The sequence below is a fragment of the Brachycentrus maculatus genome, unplaced genomic scaffold (assembly GCF_059751285.1).
Source record: "Brachycentrus maculatus isolate JH-2025_06_01 unplaced genomic scaffold, ASM5975128v1 h1tg000139l, whole genome shotgun sequence".
Taxonomy (NCBI): Eukaryota; Metazoa; Arthropoda; class Insecta; order Trichoptera; family Brachycentridae; genus Brachycentrus; species Brachycentrus maculatus.
Genome location: NW_028280892.1, coordinates 1625652 through 1642500, shown reverse-complemented (window position 1 = coordinate 1642500; position 16849 = coordinate 1625652). Strand labels below are relative to the sequence as shown.

The 16849-nt window shown below is 32.8% G+C and overlaps 1 protein-coding gene across 1 annotated transcript in view; it reads left to right on the top strand.

Annotated features, from left to right (window-relative positions):
- Positions 1 to 14931, top strand: part of LOC148309122 (protein obstructor-E-like) — a 17115-nt gene extending 2184 nt beyond the window's left edge. Inside the window, exons 2-5 of the mRNA XM_088260597.1 lie at positions 5869 to 6066; positions 12097 to 12300; positions 13748 to 13961; positions 14788 to 14931. Of these exons, the coding sequence (XP_088116723.1) occupies positions 5869 to 6066; positions 12097 to 12300; positions 13748 to 13961; positions 14788 to 14851 (680 nt within the window). The 3' untranslated portion in view covers positions 14852 to 14931. The remainder of the gene's footprint in view (positions 1 to 5868; positions 6067 to 12096; positions 12301 to 13747; positions 13962 to 14787) is intronic.
- Positions 14932 to 16849: the final 1918 nt, after the last annotated feature.

Here is a 16849-nt window from a genome sequence, read left to right as displayed (position 1 = left end):
TATAAGTAAGATAAGGGTTACAAGACGCTTACATCGATTTTAATCAATTGAATCTATTTTAGAGAAAGGTGACACCAAATCATATTACAACGTCACATTTGTCGATATATTTGCATAATACAAATTTTAACATGAATCTGAAGAATATTTTAAATGTCAAACACGACGCTTGCATAATGTCACATAAGCCTGTCATTTTACTTTTGCCATGTTAAATAATAGTAAAAGCAAGCAAAAGAAAACGGTAGAAATCTTTATTCATGAGTTCAACGCTGTATAGAGACGCTCCGGTTTGTTGATGATAATATTTCCAAAAGGATTATAATGTAAAATTATACTAGTGGTCTTTAAACGCATTTAATATTTAACATATACGAGTATGTGAAAATATCAATGATGTTTATTAAAGTACTTGATGTGGAACACACAAAAGAAATGTGAATAGTGAAATGTTTTTAATCTATCGAAATATAAAGTAAGGACAGAAATCCAAACAAAAAAGGCTTTTTTAACCTGTAAAAAATATTAACTACAACTGTTCTTGGCTTAGCATTTATTTTTTCAAATTAAAAAAATTATTGATACTCTGGATTCGAACGGGAATTTGTTTTTATTTTTTATTACGGAATACCATTTGACAAAAATAAATTATTTACCATATATTGAGTGTGTCCAAATTTTTCATAATAAATTTTAGGCTGTACGTCATTTGTGTTATTTTCATTTATAGATAAGTGTATTAAAATGGGATTATGGAAGATCCTAACTTCCAAATTCTTATTTTTAAATACTTTTTCTACTATGCAGAAATTAAGAATTAAATTTTGATAAAAATTATACATTTTTAGACACATTTTATGTGCATTCATTATTTTTCCAGCTACGCGATTGGGGTGATATTCGCTAATTTTCTCGGTTCTACATATATTTCTTGGTTAAATTTTTCTTTTTAAATTATCAAATGTATCAAAAGTCAGCTTATACAGTTACGAACGTTACAAATTGAATAAAAAAATCGAATAATTTAACGACTTTTTGCCTTCCTCTAAAGAAGTCGATTTTTCGATTTTTTAATTCAATCTAATTGAAAACTAAAGAAGTATAAATTCTTTGTTTTTTACGTGCAATTTGCAGACTAAAGAAAGGTACTTCAGGTATCTAAAAACTGGTATGTTACTTCATGGTATGTTCACCAATCTCGCAAAGGTATTTTGTATGTGTGTAAAATATATGTATGTACATTGTGCATATATGTGTGAGGTCATATCACATTGTAAATTACTCAATAACTCTGGTGTAACTCGGTTTCGTAATAGCTGAATATCACATAATTTCGTTAATAATAGCCTTACGTTGGCTTCGGGTTCAAATCCTGTTTGTACTAAGACAGATTTATGAATTTTCATCTCATTTAAATGTTTTGCCATGGTGACATTTAAAAACTTTAATTTAAAATAAATAACTGTCGGATTGTAATAACGATGATATAAAGCAAACTTCTTTTTTTATATATTTTTAAATATTTTTTTAAACTTTATTAAAATAAGCCCAAGTCGTTGAGCCTTTCATATATCATATGATAATTTTATTTGACGAGTGACCGAGTTTCGTCGTTACTGACATCATCAGACACGTAGAAGGGTCGACAGAATTCTGCGTTATATAAACACAATAAGGCAGGGGTTGAAAACCATGATTTTAAATAATTATTCTGATAATTCAACAAATTCAACGAATTTGAGTAGTGTTGTGAATTATTATAAAAGGTTTACATATTTTATATTTCCTTATGGTAAGGGTTTTTCACATATCATGCACGTGAGACGTGCATCAAATAATTAAAGATAAATTTAAAAAAGTAATAAAAAAAAAATAATAATCTAAGCACGCCACTGATAATACAAAGACGTCATGTAATAGTTTTGTCAAACATGCCAGGAATGGAGGACCACTTTGCTTGCGCAAGACCCGGCAAAATGTTGACACATTCACGAGACTGTGCCGAGATGTATTATCTCAAGTACTTACTCGGGTTGGCATCACGGTATTATTATTATTATAGTAAACAGAGAACGTCGATTGAGAAAACAGTTGTGACATTCCCCGTACTAATTTGACACCAACACCGTAATAATAACTTATGAAAATGCAATACTTGTGTACACAGCACATAGTAATTTATAAGCTTGAGACGGGACTGCCTTATTATACAAGGTGGCGCAAAATTTATCACTCTATCGGAAGATGTTATAATTTCTGTAAATGACTTTGTACGTCAATCATATTTAACGTTTGTAATCAAAACAGCTGTAGAATATAAATAAATTGATAAAACGGGCATAAATGTGTATCAATGCTGGCGGCAGCTACTTGAAAGATAGCATCTTTTCTACTCAACAGAAAAAAATGTAAAGGTCCAAATAAAGATTTCCATTTTACAATTTTTTTTCGTTAAGGCAAAAAGTTATTTAAAATAAGGCGATGATTGATTATGCGCCACTTTAAATTTATTTGTACACTGCAGCTGTCTAGTTCACAAATGTCAAATATGACCTGCCAAACAAGACATGCGTAAGACCAATCGTGCCGTATGCGGTAGAGAAGAAAGCTGACACAAACAGAGCAAAGAACATCGGAAATTAAAGTCTTAAGAGCCATTGCAAGGAGGACGCTCAGAGACAGAATTCCAAACGAAGACATTTGGCGAACCTGTGTGACCGAAGACGCAATACGACGATGAATCAAAGATACCGTACATTGCGACTAACGAGATACCACCGGACTTCCCGGAAGACCATCAAAGAAATGGAAGGATAACTGGGCGTCAACATTACAGGAGGAGTCACTTTCGTGATTTAAAAAAAAACAGATTTTCGGATACTATAAGAAAAATCAGAAAAAAAGTACTCAAAATATAGTCCCAGTTCGCTAATCCTAACGATTTCGTGGCTCTAATAACGGTAAGCAGCTGATGCCAGTTTCAAAAATTCCACTTTCTGAAACCGCAAAAGCTTTCAATATAACCATCAACTGCACTAAAAAACTCATCCAAAATACTAAGGAATTGTTCGCCTGAATTAACCCCCCAAAACCCGTTAGGTTAGTTGGTTAAAAAAAAATCATCATCATGAACTCTTATCCGCACCCGATGCTGCATAGGGCACTGTATCCTATGAACACAGTGTTATCTTGACCATTAAAACATGAAGGAAAGGTGATCAACCCTCTGTTTCAGGTATCAGTTCAGGGTAAAATTGGATAAATATTTGAGTGAAAAAATCACTTAAATTTATTTGACCCCCCCCCTGGGAATTAAACTTGGGACCTCCAGTACGGTAGCCGAGCCGAAATAAAAATATCAGTATAATAAAAGTTTAAAATAAAACAAAATTATCGCTTCTACAGTAACAATTTCAGCGACAGTACCAGGAATGTATGAATTACAAGAACATTTCTCTCGACATTCAAAGTGCATTGAACGGCAAGCTGAATGAATTCGCCTAACAAATTCCGCATTCTAACGTATATTAGTACTGAAATTGAGCTGTCATTATGTTAAGTGAACGAATTCGCGACATTCCGATACGTTTCGTTGCGGTTCGCTGTGTATGAATCCACGAATCCATGCAATTACCCACGCCCGCCTGATCGCCTGGTAGGCCGATCTGTGCAGTTTCCGTATTTGCTGACAATTATTTATTAACATTGAAACTTGTCCAGCAAAAAGGCCTCCGTAACCGAAGTGAAAGCAGCCACCAGTGCTGCCACACCTTGCATTATTAAACCGATTTACATTTGTGGTCGTTTGCATCTTTCGTTAATTTGCATTTTACGCATTAATCTGGTCACATTGTCAGAACGTGATCTGTGTCGTAATAGTCGTGGGACGATACGAGGAAATAGTGAAATAATACATGAGTTAGTTTTACATGTTTAGAATTCTTTAAATCGATGGTCAACTATTTTTATAACAATATAAAAAAATGAAAAAAGTATTGCACCTAGTATCACACAAAGGCCAAATTATAAAATATTTAGAAAATTTAAAAATCAAAAAAAATTCTAATAATAATTTAATAAATAATTTATTGTTTCAAAACTCTTCACCTTTGCTTTCCATTTTTCCTTTATTTTCAAACTCCGCCCCCTTGACTAACCCCCTTCCCCCTAAGTTATCCTTCTCCTTATTTATAAAACAGTTAATTATTTATAATGTTTTAGTTTGCATTTCGACCTGAAGGTGGAACCTTGGCTTCCAAAACTAGTCGTCATAAAATAAACTCAAGTGATAAAAAACAAGTGTTTCCTTTAATAATGAAAAATAAACACTTATTGTTTTAAGATTTATTTAACAATAATTGAAATTTATGTATCTATGTATAAACATTAATAATTCAAGTGGTAAAAAAACAAGTGTTTCCTTTAATAATGAAAAATAACCACTTATTGTTTTAAGATTTATTTAACAATAATTGAAATTTATGTATCTATGTATAAACATTAATAATTCAAGTGGTAAAAAAACAAGTGTTTCCTTTAATAATGAAAAAAAAACACTTATTGTTAAAACTTTTATTTAACAATAAATGAAATTCATGTATCTATGTATAAACATTAATACATGTATAGATTTAGATATATAATTATAATATTTTGTATGTTAAAAGCATTGTTAACTTTGTGGTATGGTAATTTAACACTTTCCTTATCATTCATCGTTCACTTTGTGTAATACCACTTAAAAACTCTATTTCACAACTGCTGGTTTAAGCATAACTATTCCACCATCAAGTCAACTATAAACTATAGTTAAACTTATAATTATTTCGATGCTGGTAGTCGTGAAGTGAGTTTTCAAGTGGTATTACACGAAGTGAACGATGAGTGGCGGGATGAACGATAATAAGGATAGTGTAGTAATTATTATTACTCGTATATATATTATTTCAGAGACCAACGAAGCCACCTCATGTGTCTTTTCATTGGAGTTTTTATTACATACTTTATTTTTATTATTATATATTTTTAATATTGTAGCCGTACAGGAGGAAGTGACCAACTTACAAAACGTAAAATGTTCAGGAGGGCCATTTAAGTTACTTTTGCTTAGCAAGAAAATAAACATCGATGCAGTTGGTCATTTTTAACAAGTCAATACATTATACTTCCAAGTTTAAAATCGCTTTGTGTTTTTTTAAGGGCAATATTAAGCTATTAAGATATCAAATAGTCAATAATCACGTTTTTGTAAAAAATGCACTTGTCAATTTCTCCTGTATGACTACGATATGATATGCACCCAAAGTAAAAAGAAAAAAAGTCACAAAAAAGATGTTTTTCAATAATAATTCTTGTTCGTTTTAACCTCGTTGTTTGCTACATAATCCCTCCAATGAATCCCCAACATGTGCCTGTAGCACCACATCTCAAACGCCTCCAGCTACCCCGTTCTTCATGCCCAATATTCCTTATATTATGACCTATAATTGCATTATATTGAAAGCTGTCCCACCGCATTCCCAGATCTGATACAGAAACATCTAGGCTTCCTGACAGATCTGCTCTTGCTAAACATTTTTTTTTTAAACTAAGTTGCGAAATTTATTGAAAATGTGAAACCAATACTGTGAATTTACATTTAAAAGCTTTCAATATACCTGTCGCTGCCAATCTAAATAAATACAAGACTGTAAGTCCATCACCGAATTGTCTAGAAGTAACCCAGTGTGGGCAGTGAAAGGGATTAGTTTTTAGTTCAATTAATCACATAGATCCCATTCCGTCCCGACGTTGGCCGGACATATAATTGCAATAATATAATATTTATTTTCTACAAATTTGACTAATTATTTTGTTACTTTTTTTAAGGCGCACAGCAGTTCAAGTGCCCTGTAAAAGATGGCCAATACGAGCATCCCACACAGTGCGACAAGTTCTACGAGTGCAGGGACGGTGACGCCAAGGAGAAGCTGTGCCCAGACGGTCTCGTGTTCGACCCCTTGATCAGGAAAATCAACAAGTGCGATCAACCCTTCAACGTCGACTGCGGAGAGAGGACCGAGCTTCGTGAGTGATTATTTTTTACATTTTAACAAGTCTGACATTTGTACAAAAATATTTTTTTTAAAGGAAGAAAGATGACAAGTGAATCACAGGGGAATTTTTTTAAAGTTTACATGGAGTTAAATTTAGTTAGTTATATGTTATGGGTAATCTTTATTAATTGCTTTACTTATTTTTAATTTTTCTTGATTATCTACACAAAGAACAGTTTTATTTACCTGTAAAATTTATTTATCCGTTTATTAAAATGATGGTCTTCAGATATAATGTAATAAAACAGTTTTTATTTCAAGAACTCTGTTCATTAATATTCCTTTTGACAATATTTTTTCTAACATCCTACATTTTTCCTTTCATTCATTTGTTATCTGTCACTCCTTTCGACTTTATATTTCCAGAACAATTTTCTTCATTAATACTTAAGAGCCATATTTTTTACTCCTTAAAAAGTATTTTTACACCCTTTAAATAAACTGCAAAAAATCTAAATAAACGCAGATAATGTTGCTAAATGATTTCGATGAAACACAAATTTAGCAGATTCACTTTTCGCTAAATACTGCTCCAAGTTCATTTTCGCCTGCGATATCTGGTTTATTTGACATTCACCAAAACGAAAGTGTTACTAAACCAAGGACGACCGCTCAATTTGGGCGAAAAAAGTTATTAGCAACATGGTATCATGTACGTCTGACATTTGTCGGCATATTAAAAACCACTTAGAGATAGGAATTAAAAACGTCTTCAAGTGTTACCACATAATAATGTTATTTTAATAATGCTTTGAGGTGTTATCAAACGCAGAAAATATATATTATATATGAGCGAAAACTTTTTGGATTTTTTTTCGATGGTTTTTATGTAATCAATGAAAAAAATCAATTTATTACTCATTATTTCGAAGGATTGTTATAATATTTGCTTTCTGACATTAGACAATAATGTTTATTTAAAAAAAGGTATCATCGAAATATTCTCGTATTAATTGAATTTAAATCAAGTAATTTAAAATAACTATCTTAATCAATTTAAAACAATTCTCTTATAATTTGTAATAAAAAATTCATTCAAATCAAAACTATTATATCTACTTATTTTTCTTAGTATTTATCAAGCAAAATTCAAATCATAAAAAAAGATTGAAATTACCTCGTAATTAAATTACCTGCCTGTTAAAAGCAGGTTAAGTGATCACTTTTCATGCGTGCAACATTCACCATTCTACCCATGATTGACAATCACAATACTAAATTTTTGGTACTTCTAGAAGTACCAGATATATCTAGATATATGATCAATCTCATGATATATGATCAATCTCATGACATAGTACATGTGAGTTCACAACAGCCATCTATGTTGGATTGCCAAAGCTTTAATTTAACAGAGACCGTTTAATTTGGATGTATGCGAGATCTGAACTTCGGATTACTTTTACATACTGCGAAACGCCTAAAGACATGATTTTAATTTTTTATGCAACTCATAATTTGACCAGTTATTTTTATTAGGTCATTCATATAAATGAGGTTTATATTAGTACAATTTTCACGTTTAACACCACGTGAACGTCACCAATCACATATAATTTATTACTATGGCAATTCTTTAATAACAATCGCAGGAAATCACGTATCAACATTGTTTTTTTGTACCAACAATGAATTCAAAATCAGTCTGTCACCTTTTGTCCCAAATTGGCTGTATTTTGACAGCACAGTTATACTTTGGTTACGTACAGTTATAAAATCGAATCGATCACTTGCGCTTTGTGAAATAATTAATCAAAAAATAATATGAAAAATAATTCCTATAATTGAAAATAATCTAGATTTGTGAACAAGTATTTGGACATACTCAAAATGTCGTAAATTAATCAAAGATGTTACATTGTTACATGTTACATGTTACACTACAATATCACGAAGCCTTTGCTTAGGAATACGTTATTGGGTTTTAAAATGATTTTTAAAAAACCTTTTAATTAATGGTTCTATTCTCAAACAACTATCAACTTAACAATCCTTACATATCTAGGAATTTCTAAAACAAATTACTAGAATATACCTCCCTCCATCTGCCTCTGTAGTGTAATGGTCAGCACGCTCGGCTACTGTTCTGTAGGTCCCGGGTTCGATTCCCAAGGGGGGTAAAATAAATATAAGTGATTTTTTCACTGTTATATTTATTCAATACTACCCTGGACTGGTACCTGAAGCAGAGGGCTGATCACCTTTCTTTCCTTCATGCGTAAACGATCAAGATAAAACTGCGTTTATAAGACGCAGTGCCTTATGCATCATTGGGGTGCGGATAAGGGTTTTATTATTATATATTATAACCTCCCAGAAAAGCACACAAAACACATTTTATGGAAACGTACACAGAGCTACAAAATCAAAACCATAGAAACACATCACACAAAATATAAACCACTATATGCTGAAACAATCCTGACGTATCCAATTAAGAATTACTCTCAGATAATACCAGAAAGCACCTCACAGCAAAGCCAATCACAATTATCACACTTTGTGGAAACTTTCATAGAACTTGATGATCAAAAAGACAGAAACACGTGAAAGAAATTACAACAAATACCTTATTTGGTCAAAGGAACATTAAATACTACGCAATAAAGATGTTTAACGTGCTTCCACTGTCCATAAAGTCATTAAAAGATGAGATTTTGTGTAAAAGAACTATTAATAATTGAAAATTGGAGTTGGGTAGATGATTCGAAATAGATCGTACCACAACTGACAAATTACTAATTAAACAGTCTATATTAAAAAAAAAGTATTGTAAAATGTACCATCGGCATAGAAAAACCCAGTGAGAAGACGTCATTGAAAATTTGTAATTGTAAAAATGTGTATGATGAAAAAATAATACTGGCACGTTGAATAAAAGATCTCAAATATTAGTTTTAATTTTATTTATCACCACTACATTTAAGGCTATGAAACTTTGATCAACTTTTTATTATAAACCTTCTCTTCATTATAACTTATCGACTTATATCGATATGTTACGACCATATCGATATAATATAGATATCGTCCCAACTTCAAGTAAACAAAATTCCTAAGTGATCTCTCATACAGCGATTTCTGGGAATCGTGTTCAGAATAATATTATCGTATTTTTTTTTACTTTAATTTATTTTCAGAACCTACTTACCATAAGGAAAATATTTCAAATAACCACTTTTTTTAAAGAAATAAATTTATTCATGTAATATGTACCATATTATAAAATTGATTTCCAAGTAGAAAAATACATTTCAGAATTAAAAAAAAAACATGATTGATTTTGTTAAAGATCGCAGGTGTTTAATGATTTCTGAGTAGTTTATTATGCAGAGAATATGCATAAGTATGTCGTGTTTGATAGCTAATCATTTCGAGTCCTTGGTATTTTCATTTGCAAACCGATGCATATAAACTGTAAAATAGGTGATTTGCATAACGATATATGCAAAAGATCAAGCTCTTTTATTTCCTTTTATCATGTTTTTATTTAGTATTTTACTTATAGTGAAATACTAAATAAAAATACAGTCCGCTTCCGTAGTGTAATGGTCAGCACGCTCAGCTACCGTTCTGAAGGTCTCGGGTTCGATTCTCAGGGGGGGTCAAATAAATATAAGTGATTTTTCACTCTAATATTTATTCAATATAACCCTGGACTGGTACCTGAAGCGGAGGGCTGATCGCCTTTCCTTCATGTGTTAACGATCAAGATAACACTGCGTTAATATGATGCAGTGCCCTATGCACCTCTGGGTGCGGACAAGGGTTTGAAGATGAAGAAGATTTTACTTATAAATATTACTGTAAAATCTTTTTTCTTCTTTTTTTTTAAATTTATTATTAGATTAAAACCAATATTTTTAGCTTTTCCACTTTTTTATTTGACCAGCGACCGGGTTTCGTCGTTACCGACATCATCAGACCAGTCTGATGATGTTGGTAACGACGAAACCCGGTCGCTGGTCAAATAAAAAAGTGGAAAAGCTAAAAATATTGGTTTTAATCTAATAATAAATTAAAAAATGCAATTCCATCACGAAGTGTCAGTGGATAATATAAATTTTTTCTTCTTTGTCAGAAGTTTCTCCACTACTGGATGTAGGCTACTTCTAATTTCTTCCAGACTTCTCTCGTTTAGGCTTTTTCAATCCACCTACTACCCATGATGGGAAAAATGTCATCGGCCCATCTTTTCTGTTGCCGGCCTATTCCTCTCTTCATCTCCCATGGTGTCTGTCTACCGAAGAATTCTGGATCATTACTTATAAAAATCTTAACTTTGTAATCTTTACTTCTTAAAAAACCCACTTGGCATGATCAAGTATTTCAAATAATTCAAAAGTGCTTAGATATGAGTAAAGGAAAACCAACGAAAACTTGGTATGATCAAGTATTTCAAACAATTAAAGTTGATCAGCCCAGGAGTCGGAATAGTAGGCGAGTATGTATGAAAATATGCATGAATATGGAAGGGGGCGCGGGTTGTTTGAAAAGTCAGATTGGTGTACATTATATTCTCTCTACCCACCCTTACGGAAAGTAGCGGGATAATTAGTTAGTTCAAGTATGTGTATATTGAGTAGATGAAATTGCTTCTTAGCGAAAACCTTAAATGGCATCATTATTTTAAACAACCTTCAATAAAAGGCCATATTTATAATGACACTTGTTATTTTTCCATAATTCTGCACTCATCGACTGCTTTTCAATCAAGTTACAGATTTTCTGTCATTAGAAACTTTAGCGTGTCAGCTAATAGCAGATTTATCTGCTTTCAATGCGTCTTGAAAGTGCTCGTCAAACCAGTTGCAAGACTGCATTAGGGCCATTCCACTTACTCTTACCGGTTATGTTTCTCTGGGTGATTATCTTGGTCTTCATTCAGCTAACGTTTATCAGCTTACTTATTAAACTTATAACCCTTACCCGCACCCAATGATGCATAGGGCACTGCATCGAATTGACGCAGTGTTTTCTTGATCATTACTTACATGAAGGCAAGGTGATCTCTCTTGCGCTTCAGGAACCAGTCCAGGGTAGTAATAAATAAATATTACAGTGTAAAATCACTAATATTTTTTTTCAACCCCCCTGGGAATCGAACCCGGGACCTTCAGCACGGGAGCTAAATACGCTGACCATTACACCACGGAGGGCGGAAAATTATTTTTTGACATAATGACTTACTTACTTCAACCTTCTTCTTGTAAATCCAGTATTGATCTAAGGCCTCCCTCTTGGACTTCTACTATTGTCCATTGGATGCGACTCTCTTCCAGTGCAAGCCCGCCACTTTTTTAATGTATCAGACCATCTTGTCTGGGGCCTACCCACGCTTTTGCATCCTATTTATACCTCCAGTCAAGCACCTTTTACGTTCATCTATCCTCAGACATACGTGCCACATGACCTTTCCAGTTCCACTTTTGTTCCATGCATCTTCTTTCTAAATTTTCTCTATCCTTGGACATTCTTCTTTTCTACATAAGTATATCACCACATTTTAATGAATTGATTTTACGATTTGTTGATTACTATATTTGGTTTGTGTTCATAAGTTTTTTTTTTACTATTATTAACTTGTTCAATACTATACTAAGCTAAAAAGATGAACTTTAAAAAATAAAACAACTTTTTTTTAAACCACTTTTTAAAATGTGAGTGGATCAAAACACAAAGTCTTTTATTTCTCAAAATAATTTAAAAACAAAGTTGTTTTATTTTATAAAGTTTATAAAATGTGCCACAAGGTATCTGCAAAATACATTCAAGATATTAAAAAGATGAATTTCACCGGAGCAAGAGACTTAATTTTAATATTATCTCTGATGCATCAAGAACTTTATGCCCACGTCATTTCTATTCACAAACCACGTCAATACCATCGCTTAATGATGATTCAATCACTTCATCTTGTAAAACATTGTTCTCTTGCCTTTTTTCGGCTATAATTTCTCTTTTGGCTTTTCTCGACTCTAATTTGATTGTGTCTTTTTAGAGCCTTCTCAGGGCAACAAGCTGTGCCCAAGACGTAATGGATTCTTCGCTCACCCCGAGCCATCCGTCTGCAACGTGTTCTACAACTGCATTGAAGGAGAGGCCGTAGAAGTCACCTGCACTAACGGACTCCACTTCGACGAATACTCCGGAACTTGCGTCTGGCCCGATACTGCTGGAAGATCCGGCTGCAACAAGAATGAAAGTAAGTCTTTATAAATTAATCGTTTGGTTTTAAATCTAGGTGCCACGTGTAGTTGGGTACACGCTCGACTGACTGCGAAACATGTATTTATTTAGATTAACCCTTTCCGGAAGGATGAGACTGCTGACCACATATTTTTTAACTGCCCCTTACTCCCTAACCTCGAGTTCATTCAGGACATTCGGTGGGAGGGTTTGTCCTTCCCGCTGAATGTCCAACACCTTTTATCAATTAACTCCAAAAATATTAATAGTGCGGCCATTAAAAAAGTATGGCAAAAATGTGTAACCCTAAATAAATTCATTTAAAAAAAAATTGTTTTAGTAAAATCACTAGTATGGCATGTATCACCCAATTTTGGGTGCTTTGCCAATAAAAAAACCCTTTCCGGTGCATAATTTTTTTTTAAATTCCACCAGATCCACAATGGATTAACAGCATTACAGGGTTAAACAATACATCCAAGTTTTTTTAAAATAAAACTACACTTGTGTTTAAATTTTATTTTTATTTTGAATGTATACAATCTTGTCTCTTATTTTTACATTTTACACTAAATACGAATGAGACAAAATATGTTGGCTTGTATTTTAACACTAAACTGATGAAGAAAAAAATGTCGAATGACATTCGACATAGGACTGGAAAGGGTTAACAGTGACAGGGATATTGGAAAATGTTAAATGTAAATTCACAACAAAATCGTGATTGAATTTTGTTTTCCATTTTCAATAAATTTCGTAACTTAGTTGATGCTTTACAAAGAGTCTGTTAGGAAGCCTAGATGCTTCTGTATCAGATCTGGAAATGCAATGGGACAGCTTTCAATAATGACTGCAAAACAGGGGTCATGGTTTCGAATCCCACCAAATGCAAATTAATTCAAGAAAGATATATTTTTCAATTGTTCTCAGTGTTTGTGATGTATTTTTACATTTCCTTTTCCTATCATTACTACCCTACCTACAGACAAGCCTATAAACGTAAAGGCTTTGAAAGTAACTACCCAAATCAAGTTAAAAAGATGTGTTCCGTGATTGAAGATTTGGGTCCTGATTTACCTGGTGAATCAAATGTGTGTTCATTCAGTTTTTAAATCAAAGTAATGTTATAATAAATACACCACTTATCCACGTGTAGTGCATATTAAGTTCACGAATTGCCTCCAGGCTATTCTGTCGACTGCCAGCTCCCTTGCTCCCTTCCAAGTCAAGTCCTCGTCCCTACAGATAAAAACTGCTGATGAATTGTCAGCAGTGGGTATTCTGGACGGTGAAAACCTGATGCTTTAGAAAAAAATAAAATTGATTAAGAATCTCTGGAGGCATGTGAAGTACACGGTCTTGTCAATTGAATTGTCTTTTCTTGATGATAATTTTGACTATAAGTTATTGCGTCACACAAATCAATATATCAATTAACAAAGTATAATGTTATGTTTTTTTAGATACCCTTAAGGACGGCTTCACCTGCCCCAAGGACCTGCCATTAGATCCTCAGGGACAACCCGTCACCCATCCTAAGTTCGCTCACCCCAGCGATTGCCAGAGATTCTACGTGTGCCTGAACGGAATCGAACCCAGAGATCTTGGATGCCAAGTCGGAGAGGTTTACAACGAGGAGACCCAGAGGTGTGATTCTCCCGAGAATGTGCCCGGATGGTAAGTTCTGTTGTTCAAAATGCAACTTTTTAATTAAAGATTATAATCAAAATTATAGGAAAGGCAATTGAGATGGTATGAACACAGACGCAGAAAACCTGGTCATGTTGTGAACCACCCAATTGCCATGGATCTTCTCCAAAGACATTTGGAGGAAAACCAAAGAATTTATTGATACTGCAGAAATAATGCATGATTTGAAGGCACAGCCTAGGTAACGTTACCCATGACAGAAAGACCTACAACTTTATCTGTTAATACTTTTCACAGTTCTGTTATGCAATCAATGATGCGATATATTTCAGATATTTTCACCTCCATTTTATATTTATAAATAAATCATTTTTATTACATTAAAGTTTTAAACTGAAATTTATTAGTGGAATTGCATTTTATATAAAACTATCAAGTTTTTCTCCATTTTTATTTTATTTGATTAGTGACCGGGTTTCGTCGTTATTAACACCTATAGTCTGATAATGTTGGTCACGATGAAACCCGGTCACTGGTCAAACAAAATGAAAGTGGAAATGAAAATATAGTTGTCATTTTATTATAGCCCTTTTTACATGGTTTTGATATTAAATAAAAAGTCATAGAAGGTTATAAATAATGGGAGCAGGTTTAACTACTTTATAGCATAATAATCAAAGCTCTTTTTATTGAATGAAGTATGTGTTGGGTTTTGTTTCTGTATTTTAAATCTTGGGTTCTATGTACTTATCCGTAAAGTGTCTAATTTTCATCTGTGTACTTTGCTTTTTACTTAAATATCTATACTATGTTTTTACTTGTTTATAACTCTTCTTCTTTCTTTTATTTTCAGTGAGGATTGGTACAAGGAATCCGAGGAAGGTCCAGCTGCCAAATCTGCACCAAAGCGCAACTAAAAATTTCCTATATAAATAGTTCACTAAAATAATTATTTTATACCTGTAATGAAAAAAATATATAAAACTGTTTTGTAAAACTGTGCTGTTTTATTTAATTAACTTCAAAATTTATATTTATGTTCTATGCGATGATGCAACATCCTAATTATCTAATTAACCTAGCTTCCTCGTAAGGGTATGCAGAGAGATAGAATACCACGCCAATGTATCTTTGCAAACAATCTTCGCGTTTTCCATATCCATGCATATCCTCACACATACCCACCGATTATTCCGACTCTTCACCTGACACATTCAAGGATTTCTCGGTCTTATTCTGCTACTATTTCTAACTTCAATAATCTAATAAATTATAATTTTACAGTTCTTTCCTTACTTATTAGTTTTTTCACACCTTCAGTTTAGTTCAGTTTAGTCACACCTTTCTAAATTTTGTCGATAATGCTTATCTCAGCCTTGTATTCTTTCATTGTTTCGCCATTTGAACATCTATCATACATAGTTTTGCCGTATTGAGAGATTGAATTTCTTCGTTCTTATACTTTCATCGTTCTTTTGCCATCTCCATACTTCACTTTCATACAAAAGGGTGGTACCGATACTCCTTTGTGTGTGTGTCAGTTTTGTTTTTGCCGATAGGCTTTTATTTTTTAACTGATTTCCGTGCACTATTCACTCTGTTCCCAGCTTTTATTTATACATTGGAAAAATAATTTATTATTTAAATAAGATCAGACAATTCATCACTTTAGATGCTCCGGACAATAATTTTATACAAAAAGATTAATATAAACCTTTAATATTTTTACATCTCAATATAGACGAAGAAGAAAATAGATGTCTGGATGTCAGGGCTTATGACCCATAATAGGCTGGCTAAGTGATCACTTTACGCACGTGCAACATTCACTATCTACCCATGATTGACAACCACACTATTCAAATTTTCAATGTTCATATTCCTAGATATATTGATCAATCTCATGGCATAGTATATATGAGTTCACAACAGCCATCTATGTTGGAATTAAAAATACTTTTACTTGGTAGAGACCCTTTTTGTGAACAAATATTCAGACACACTCAAAATATGGTGAAAAAAGCCTTTAAACTTCAGAAAAATCACGATATTCAGACCTATCAAAGTAGTATTAGTTAGTTAATGAAGAATCAGATGTATTTTGTAAATTAAAAGCGTTGTTAACTTTTGGTATGGTTATATAGCAATCTCCTTATCATTCATCGTTCACTTTGTGTAATATCACTTTAATAATTAAAGTGGTATTACACAAAGTGAACGATGAATGATAAGGAAAATGTTATGAATCAGATGGCTCATTAATGAAAAAATTGTACCTTTAAATTCACAAAGAATAAAAGAAGTTAAATTATCAACATTCCCCTTATTCTAGGATATTAAAAACCCAAATAGATAAGAAAATAACCAAGGAAAAAACGGGGTACATAATAATTTGAAAAAAAATTGTCGTTTACAAATTTATTGCACCAAATTTTTTTTTTCTAACGAAAAGCCCTCTATTCATTCTAAGCATTCTATAGAATAGAAGCGAAACGTAGACTATCGTATAGTAATTTAAGTTTTACTTAGTAAATACCACTATTTCTTAAAACCTACTGTGACCCGTGTTTCGATGCATTCCACATCATTTTCAAACACCGTACGTGAACCTAATTCCAAAGTTTAGACTTGGGTCCTTGCTTGAACTTAAATTAAAAATTTACAGATTTTACCACAAAGTGATTGCCGAATCAGTTAATGATATTATTGTAGTATTGTTATACTACAATAATATCATTAACTGATTCGGTTTGAGATGTGGTGCCACAGGCGCATGTTGGGGATTCATCGGTCGGAACATGTAGGGAACAACGAGGTATCAAGCAGGGCTGGGGAGTCTAGATGCTTACTAAATAAAGTAACACAAGAGCGATACAAATGGATGGGCCATAATATAAGACACCTAGGCCAATCTT